This window comes from Pantherophis guttatus, chromosome 12 (assembly GCF_059756535.1).
Source record: "Pantherophis guttatus breed Tessera chromosome 12, ASM5975653v1, whole genome shotgun sequence".
Lineage (NCBI taxonomy): Eukaryota > Metazoa > Chordata > Lepidosauria > Squamata > Colubridae > Pantherophis > Pantherophis guttatus.
In genome coordinates, this window is record NC_142074.1 from 13,119,660 (window position 1) to 13,130,195 (window position 10,536).

Sequence of the window (10,536 nt, forward strand, 5' to 3'; positions counted from 1 at the left end):
AACACTGCTATTATGTCACCCCTAATCAATGTTCTCTATCCTGTGATAACCCTTTAAGTAGTGGAAGATGACTATTAGATCTCCTCTAAGCCTTTTCTTCATTAGGCTAGACATCCACATCCTTTTCTTTCTGTTGGAATGTACCAGGGGTGGGTTCTACTTACCTTTACTACCGGTTCGCAACGGGATCGTTGATGACGACATCCGGGGCAGTGGCAGGGCCTCCCGCTGGTTTTATTACCGGTTCTTGTGAACCGGTCTGAACCGGGGGCAACCCACCACTGGACTGTACCATTTCAAACTATAGGTCCCAGAAGCAGCAGAACTTGCCAGGTTAGATTTTCTCTGAAAAGGACTATTGGCATCCCTGCTATTCAGACAAATTTTCAACTGCCTTTATAACATCTGATCAACTTCTGGCTGTTGAGATACAGAACGATAACTAACAATCACTTGACATCAGGGATCAGATTGGGGAATTTTCTGTAGCTACTTACATGGATGGTGCCAATTTCTAGGGACTCTTCCTGGCTGCATCCCAAGCAGATGCATCTTTTTACATCATGCATGTGCTACTATTATATTATACCAACCTTATATTTGAGCATCTGTTGACTTCATCTCATTGATCAATCAAGTGGAGCTGGCTTTGAAAGGAAGGGGTCAACGTGATAAACCCAGTTGAATAGCAATGGTAAGTTATAAGTAGATGAATAAAATGAATAAATACCTTATAGACATTTACAGGCAAAGCAATGAGGATGTAGAAGAGGTCTCCAAGAGCAAGGCTGGCAATGAGGACGTTGGGCCCATTTCTCATGCACTTATTCTTATAGATGATCCTTAGCAGGGTGGAATTTCCAATGATGCCCACTATGAAGATAGTACAAGAGACAAATGTGTTGATGTATTTGAAGGCTTCTCGGATTTCTGTTCGCTTCGTACACATGACTGGTAGAGGAGCTTGTGGGATGGCATTTCCAGAAAAGTCCTTTGACTTGTTGGAGGGGACTCTATGATCTGGTTGGATAATTTTGAAAGTTGGATCTTCTCCCAGAATCTCCAAAGATATGGTGCTGTCTTTGAAGCTGTTGGCCGTCTGGCTTGAGACACCCAAGATCAGGCAGGAGGCCAACACTAGAGCAGTAAGATGTCTACCCATGGGGAAGCCAAGGTCAAAAACCCACACAGTTTTGTGTGTGTTGAGCATTGCACTGTTAGCAATGTCTCCTTAGATGTCCTATTCTCATCTGCAGGTGGAAGACACTTACAAGGATCTGGATAACAAGAGAGAAAACAAAAAAGTGATATTAATATAAGCATGATTTTCTTTTCATTTGATTATTGTGCATAGAGGATAAGGATAGGCAATCCACGCAGCCCATGTTTGAGTGGATCTCAGAGACTCTTCTAAATTGCCATAGAAATTTGCCATTAAAATTGATGAATTAAACCCTAGAGTTGCAGATAAATAGGTATCTGCTTCTGTAGCTTCTAGAAGACAAGAAGTAAACTCAAAAGATAGAACATGTGGTATTCCAAGTTAAAAGGAAAATGTTAGAATTGACAGATGGCAAGGTGATGTTTAAGGTTCCTGGAGCAAATAGGAAGCTGGGCACGCACCATCTTACAAGTGTCATTTCCACCTCTTGATAGACTAGACCCTCATGGATCTACTGATGGAAACTACGTAAGATTTGGGGAAGAACTAAAGCCCTTCCCTCCAATGTCACTAGGAGCATCTCTTGTACCAATGAAGGTGGAAGCGAGACAATAGTATTGTGAATAGAATAGAATAGAATAGAATAGAATAGAATAGAATAGAATAGAATAGAATAGAATAGAATAGAATAGAATAGAATAGAATTCTTTATTGGCCAAGTGTGATTGGACACACAAGGAATTTGTCTTTGGTGCATATGCTCTCAGTGTACATAAAAGACAAGATACATTCATCAAGATTTATAAGGTACAATATTTAATGATAGTCTTAGGGTACAAATAAGCAATCAAATCATACTAGGAAACAATCAATATAAATCGTAAGGATACAGCAACAAGTTACAGTCATACAGTTGTAAGTGGGAGGAGCGATGAGAAGAATAATACTAATAATAATGCAGACTTAGTGAATAGTTTGACAGCGTTGAGGGAATTATTTGGGAAAAGTGTATTTTTGAGGTTTGATGGCTAATAACACCTCTTTTTTTTTTTTTTTTGAGTTTCAAGATAATCCTATTCCACTGCTGAAATGGCCTGGGAATAGCCCAGACCTTCACTCAATTGAAAATCTAGGGAGCTGACTAAAGAAACTTGTTAGTCAGAAGCGACCTAATAATAAAACCCAGTTAATAGAAGCCATCATTCTATCTTGGTTTCACATTAGAATAGCTGCAGAACTAAAAGACTTGGTTCGCTCCATGGGAGGACGTTGTAAGGCTGTAATTCATGCTAAATACCCAATGAAGTATTAACTGACATGGTGATCATTTTTGTATATCTCGTTTTTTCTATATGTTTCACTTTTCTTCTTTATCCTGTAACTGCTATTCTAATAGCAAATCGTTCATAAAGGTTATTGCATTGCATTCTTGATTAAATTATCTTTCCATTGATATATAATTTTATGGTACTACTCAAAAAAAAAAAAGTGGTGTTATTAGCTAGTTTTAGAAAATACACTTTTCCCAAAAGGTTTCCACAATTTTGGCCACTACTGTAGGTTGAAATGACAACTAGTATTCTAGTAAAATCAGTTAAGTTTCTTTCAAGCCTGCTGACTTACTTCTTAGTTTACTTATTTTTATCCCACCTTTATTATTGGTATAAATAACTCAAGGCAGTTATTTATCTAATTTATCTAACATAACTTCCTCCTTTTAACCCCACCACAACAATCCATTGAGATGGGTTGAGAATTGGAAGAGAAGAATTGGTCCAAGGTCACCCAGATAGCTTTCATGTCTAAGGTAGAACTAGAACTCACAGTCTCCTGGTTTCTAGCCTGGTGCCTTAACCGCTAAGTCAAACCGGTTCTGACTTATGGACATATCCACATAATTTTCTTGGCAGTACATAACATTTTCCCAAAAGGTTTCCACAATTTTGGCCACTACTGTAGTGCACACAGGAGGCCGAAAAACATTTAGCTATACCAGAAGCTGAACATTCTACGTAGCTCTTCTATAGACACAATCCTCGTGCTGTGGTTTAATGGCGAATTAGTGCAGAATCGCTCCCTCCTTGCCCGTCAATGGACGGTGACCTGTCATCGTTCTGGAAAGACAAGCTTCCCTGGGGCAACGGAGCTCGTGATCTGAAATAGCAGGAGCACGAGGTTTCTCATGAAAGGAAGAAGCTGGCTGGGCCCTCCAGGAAAGAAGAGTTGGGTTAAGATTAGTAGTGTTATTAGCTAGTTTTAGAAAATATACTTTTCCCAAAAGGTTTCCACAATTTTGGTCATGACTGTATCTATTTATAGCTTGTAAATATAGGATCCAGCTCTCACCCATTTGTCTTCCCCAATTGTTTAAACCTAGCTTTCACTGTGTATACCTCAAAAATGTAAGATGAAGAAAGAACATGAGATCAATGCAATTTACAAAGAAGCATCCCCCTCCAATACAGCTCATCGGTCTGGAACCCACACTGCATATCGGATATAAATACAATCGAGAGAGTCCAGAGATATTTCACAAGAAGAGTTCTCCATTCCTCTACCCGCAATACAATACCTTATGCCACCAGGCTCCAAATTTTGGGCTTAGACAATTTAGAACTATGTCGACTTCAGTCTGACCTAAGCATAGTACATAAAATTATCTGCCACAATATCCTACCTGTCAATGACTACTTCAGCTTCAACCACAACAATACACGAGCAAATAATAGATACAAACTCAAGGTCAACCATTCCAAACTCAATTGCAGAAAATATGACTTCAGTAACAGAGTGGTCAATGCCTGGAATGCACTACCTGACTCTGTAGTTTCTTCCCCAAATCCCCAAAACTTTAACCTTAAGCTGTCTACTGTTGACTTCACCCATTCCTAAGAGGTCTGTAAGGGGCGTGCATAAGCGCACCAGCGTGCCTACCGTCCCTGTCCTAATGTCCCGTTTTACTCGTATCCTTTTCATGTATTCAAATTATGTTTATAGTTTTATCTGTTATCTTATATATGCTTGACAAATAAAATAAATAAGTAAATAAAATAAAAATAATATGCATGGGCTTCCACGCTCATAAATTCCTCAGCCCACCCAGTGGCTGGGGAATTCCTAGATGTTAAAAGTCCACACATTTTGAAGTTGCCAATGTTGAAAAATATTGCTTTAATTATTTTCTCCAGATTCATCTGCTCTGTCTCTTCCTTTCTTCCTTTAATTCTGGACAACTTCCTCCCGCTATTTTGAGACTAGGCATCTCTAAACAATCCCTGTTGTACACATGCTCCAAAAATGATGGTCCAGATATCACCAAAACATGGATCACCAAAACATACATCCAAAATCTATTAACAACCATTTGTCATCGTCATCTTCATTGCATTGGAACCATAGCGAGATTCCATTTTTTCCTGATGCATACAACTTGTTTATGTTTGAATTCCCATTTTATTACCTTGGTCGACCGGTCAAAGGAAGGAATAATCCTTGTGTTGTGGTCCTACACTCCAGATTTCCCTTTCACCAAAATTAGTTCTTGCGGTGCCGCTTGCTGGTTAGAGGTGTTTAGAACCAAGAGCTTCCTAAATCTTGGTGCCACAAAGAAGATGCAGCCGGAGATGCTAAATTCAGTTGATTAAAATCGTCCGTCAAGGATGAACAGTTCTTATTTAGGGGCTACAGCCAATAACACGAGACCAAGGAGCAGAGGAAATTGGATGGACAGAGTAGGTTTTGTCATGTGGGAGGAGGAGAAGAACAGAAACAAGTTGTATGCTTCAGGCAAGGGGAAGGTGGAGGAGGGAGCAGTTATGGTCAGAGGGATCTCATGTTCAAGAAGCAGATCCCAAAATGCAAGCTCATCTGATTTTCAGCAATGGGATTATTGATACATGTTTTGTCTCTCAACGTTTCAATCGGGATCTTTGTTATTGTTGTTTTCTGATAAAAGAGGAAGAGTTGTTTTGCTCATGAGATGTCATGGGGACAGTAGGACAGGCATGATAAGCGCACCAGCGTGCCTACCGTCCCTGTCCTACTGTTCCCATTTATATGTAATCATTCTATATGTTTATGGCTATGTTTTGCCTATTTATATCCTTTCCCCCCCTTTTTTTCCGAACAATTTTTAAAAAAATTTTTAACACACATAAACATACAAAAATCTTTTCGGAACGAGCCATTGATCCGGTCATAAGTAGGTACAATTACTAATTCCTCTTTAACAAAAGCTTTTCCCAAATCCCCGCTAATTACCATAAAAAAAAGGAAAAAAAATTCCTAACTTATATCATTTTACACAAATTAATTACCTTCTATTATTTCACCACAAATTTTAATTTTCAAATAACACAACTTAATTTTCTCTAACATTATTACCCTAAATTCTAGCTAAAAAAAGAAAAAAATTCTTAAAACCCATTACACTAATCTTAAAATCCTTAATTCAATATCATTTCAATTTCTTTTCCTTTTAACATGGATGGATATATCTTAAAGGCATAAATCCACAAAGTATTTACGCAGTATTTTAACTGTTCGCATTTATCATCTTCATTTTACTATTTATCTCAGCTTAACCCTTTTAATCACAACATAATTATTTCATTATTAATATCAATTCCAGCATGGTCATCTTTATTTCTAAAAGTTTATCCCAGTATATAATCTTCCTCTTAATCATCCTCTTTTGGCTGTTAATCACAGCATAGTCTTCTTAGGTTTACTGTTATTCCCAGTATAATCATCATTTTTGCTGTCAACCCCAGCATAATTATTTTTGTCTTTACTGTTATTCCCAGTATAATCATCTTGTTTTGCTGTCAAACCCAGCATAATTTTCTTAATATTTTACTATTACACCCAGTATAATTCTCTATGTTTTGCTGCTTATCCCAGCATAATCACCCTTTTTTAAAAATTATACCATCCATAAATATATTACTTGTTAATATTCAATCACATTACCATTAACATTTTTATAACAATTTAACAATGAGGCTTAATTCTTATTCCAAACACTTCCTTATATAAATTAGTAAATTTCTTTTAATATATTCTATTCCTATCATATTCTTACTTTTTTCTTTATTTCAGCCTTTTACATATTATATCAAATTTTTCTCATATTCATATTCATTTTTATTAATTTATAAAAACCTCCTTATTATTAGTGTCCATCTATACATTGCTTTATTTTTAATCACATTGTTTCTATCTTCTTTTTTCCAGCCGTGTGTATGTCATTCCTCCTTTCCTTGTCTGTAACATATATTCCATTTCAGTTTCAATGTTCACAGTTTTATTCTCCATATATCAATTTAGATCTTTTTCTTACTTCTATTTCAAACAAATCACATTAGTTTTCTTCTTTTGTTCCTGCACCATTTAACTTCTTTTGTTCCTGCGCCAATTAGCCCAATTATAAGAGTTCCATCATACTTTCCCTTTTTTTTCAACAAAGTCAAATTGTCTGCAGACAAAGAAAAAACAGCTCCACCTCCAAAATCTCGCGGTTGTTATCTGAAGTATTCACAATGTTCCCAAAAAAGAAATCAGTTACAATGTTTCTTTTTAGACCAGAAGGTGTCCCTCTACAATCCACAATTTCCTTTAGTCATGCAAATCGCCATTTTGTTTCAATTTCATAACTTCACATTGGCGACAGGAAGGGGATCCGGCCATTAAAACACTCTGCTAGCTCCATTCAGTTGCCCAGACTCCACCCTGCAAGGGTTTATGGAGTCATTAAAAGATGTGATATCTGGCGTGTTGTGTTCCAAGTGACTATCTGTCTGTATTCAAAAGTCCCACAAGATCTTCACCTTCTCATTTTCTGTAACTTTTTCCACTTTATGTTCCCATGACTTTTTGGATACAGGAAAGTCGTATTGTTTACATCATGACCAGTGAATTAGTTTAGCAACTCGGTCATGTCTAGCTTTGTAATCAATTTGTGCGATTTTGCTGCATTCACATATTAAATGTGAAATTTTCGACTGTGTTGTTGCAAAGTCGGCGGTTTGGATTGTCAGTAGATTTTTGTATCTTTGCTTTCATGGTATTAGTTTGTAGTGCTTGTTCTTGAGCAGCGAGTATTAAACCTTCTGTTTCTTTCTTGATGGTTCCCCTCTTAAGCCATGCCCATGTAAAGTTGTCATCATATTTTCCTTCAATGTTTTTCAAGTGCTGTCCATGCAAAGCTTTGGTTTTCCATCCATTTAATCTGTCATCCAGCTGTTTTTCCTTATATTCTGCCTTTGTTTCTGTTGTTTTTATAATGTTCTCCGTTTTCATAGCCTGCAGCAATTTTTCTGTACTTTGGTTCACATAATCATTCAAACTTCGTTTTTCTTCTTCTACAGTTGGATGGATTTGCAACAGTCCTCTGCCCCCTATTTTTCTTGGTAGACACCTGTCGATGTCACTTTGTGGATGTAAAGCGTGATACATATTCAAAAGTTTGCGTGTTTTCCGGTCCAAGTTTTCCAGTTCAGCCAAAGTCCAGTTGATGATTCCAGCTGAGTAATGTATCACTGGAACTGCCAATGTATTAATTCCTCTAATTATGTTCCAGCATTCAGCTTTGATTTTAATATTTTGCGGATCCTCCTGATGTATTCCTTTTGCGTTGACTTTTTGACTTTTCCATTCAAGATGTTATCTGCTTCCAATATGCCTAGGTATTTGTAACCATCATCCTTTACTAATGCTTTTACTATGTTTCCATTTTCCAGTTCTATTCCTTCTATTTTTCCTTGCTACATGGATAATATAGCACATTTTTCAAGTCCAAAGTTCATTTTGATGTTGCTGCTCAACAGCTGAACTGTGTTGAGTATTGATTTAAATTCAGTGGGGCTTTGTGCATACATTTTTAAGTCACCCATGTATAGTAGATGGTTTATCTTGCCATGTTGGCTTGAGATTTGGTATCCCAGTTTTGTGTTTCGTAGGATTATTGTCAGTGGAATTAATGCGATGTTGAACAGTAGTGGTGAAAGTGAGTCCCCCTGGAAGATTCCTTGTCTGATGTTGACTTCACCAATGTTCTTCCCATTTGCTGTTAGAACTGTTTTCCATTTTTGCATATTTGCTTTTAAATATTTTAGCTGATTCCAAAGTTTTCCAGACAGGGGTTAATCCAGCTGTGGGGTAATGAGTCAAATGCCTTTTTGTAATCAATCCATGCCATATTTAAATTCGTTTTCCTTCGTTTTGCATTTTTAGTACCATTTTGTCAATGAGCAGCTGATCTTCTGTTCCTCTTGATTTTTTATAATTTCCTTTTTGTTCTACTGGATACAAACTGTTTTCCATCAGATGACTGAATACTGAATTTGCCAGTATTCTTGTAAAAAGTTTGAATGTTGTTGGCAGGCAAGTAATTGGGCGCTAGTTGCTTGGCTCTGTGCCCTTTTCCGGATCTTTCATTATCAAGTATGTTCGACCAGCTGTTAACCATTCTTCGCTTGTTGCATTTTGAAGCATTTGATCAAATTGAGTGGCCATGCGATGATGGAGGCTGGTCAGGTGTTTTAGCCAGTATCCATGCAGTTCGTCCAGGCCAGGTGCACTCCAGTTCTTGACCTTCTTTGCTTGTTTTGCAACCATGTCATTTGTTATTACAATATTTTCCATTTTGTTTCGTGTTGTTTGTTGTTGAATATCTTTGATCCAGGAGGCAGTTGTGTTCCACTGGGTTTTCCCATAGTTCTTTCCAAAAGTTCAAAGTTTTTTCTTTATATAGGTGAACATTAGTTTGGACTCAATTTTCATCAAGGGACCGGTAGAAGAGGTGTTGTTTTTTTCTGAACTGGACATTTTCACGATATTGTTTAATTCGTCCTTCGTATCTTTCAATTTTCTTTGTTGTTGCTATTACACGTTGTTTTAGTTCTTCCATGATTTCCATTATAGTTCCATACTTGTTGTTATTGTTGTTATTGTTATTATCATCATCATTTGAAATCAAGATGTTCAAAGATGAGAGGTAGTTTGGTGTAGTGGTTAAGGCATCATGCTAAGAATCTGGGAGACCATGAGTTGTAGTCCTGTCTCGGATACAAAGTCAACGGTGAACCTGAGCCAGTTCATCTTGTTCAGCCCTAGGGAGAAAGCAATGGCAAATCAGTTCTGAAAAACCTTGCCAAGAAAACTGCAGAAAGTTATCCAGACAATATGTGACCCTATTTATTTCAGCATTGCAACATAAACCCTTTTTTGGTGGTGGCTAAGATCTTTATCAGGTAAACTAACCAAAGGAAGGAGCTTGCAAATTGTCTTGAAAAATATTTTGGAAAATATTCTGGCCTACCAGTAACACGAGACCCATACCCATTGACATACAGAATATAAAATAACAGAATTGGGAGAGACCTTGGAGGTCTTCTAATCCAATCTCTTTCTCAAGCAGGAAACCATTTTAGACAAAAGGCTGCATAAACAGAGGGATAGAATCAAGATCACGTGAAGTGTTAATACCACTTTATAATGCCTTGGTAAAACCACACTTGGAATATTGCATCCAGTTTTGGTCACCACAATGTAAAAAAGATGTTGAGACTCTAGAAAGAGTGCAGAGAAGAGCAACCAAGATGATTAGGGGACTGGAGGCTAAAACATATAAAAAATGGTTACTGGAACTGGATATGCCTAGTCTTATGAAAAGAAGGACTAGGGATGACTTGATAGCAGTGTTACAATATCTCAGGGGCTGCCACAAAGAAGAGGGAGTCAAGCTATTCTCCAAAGCACCTGAGGGCAGGACAAGAAGCAATGGAGAGAAGCAACTTAGAACTAAGGAGAAATTTCTTGACAGTGAGAACAATTAACCAGTGGAACAAGTTGCCTCCAGAAGTTATGAATGCTCCAACATTGGAAGTTTTCAAGAAGAGATTAGATAACCATTTGCCTGAAGTGCTGTAGGGTTTCCTGCCTAAGCAAGGGGGTTGGACTAGAAGACCTCCAAGGTCCCTTCCAACTCTGTAATTCTAAATGGCTGTCCGATCTCTTTCTAAAAACCAGCAGCAATGGAGCACCCACAATTTTTTGGAGTCAAGCCTTTCCACTGATAGTTCTTCCTGTCAGGAAATCCCAGTCTCTTCTTAAAAACCTTCAGTGATGGAGCACCCACAACTTCTGGAGGCAAGCTGTTCCACTGATTAATTGTTCTCACTGAAAGGAAATTTCTCCTTAATTCTAGGTTGGATCACTCCTTGATATGTTTTCATCCCTTACTTCTTCTCCTGTCATGGTGCTTTGGAGAATAGGTTGATCCCCTCTTCTCTGTGATAGCCCCTCAAATATTGGAAGACATGCCGTGTAGGGGCACAACTTTATCAACATATGGAAGACTGGATATTTTTCTT

The 10,536-nt window shown here is 37.7% G+C and overlaps 1 protein-coding gene across 1 annotated transcript in view; it reads right to left on the reverse strand.

Moving 5' to 3' along the window:
* LOC117669525 (endothelin receptor type B-like) overlaps positions 1 to 5,213 on the reverse strand; it is a 23,764-nt gene extending 18,551 nt beyond the window's left edge. Inside the window, exons 1-2 of the mRNA XM_034424043.2 lie at positions 4,623 to 5,213; positions 731 to 1,277 (exon numbers count right to left, since the gene is read on the reverse strand). Coding sequence (XP_034279934.2) covers positions 731 to 1,210 — 480 coding nt within the window. The 5' untranslated portion in view covers positions 1,211 to 1,277; positions 4,623 to 5,213. The remainder of the gene's footprint in view (positions 1 to 730; positions 1,278 to 4,622) is intronic.
* Between the last annotated feature and the right edge of the window lie 5,323 nt (positions 5,214 to 10,536).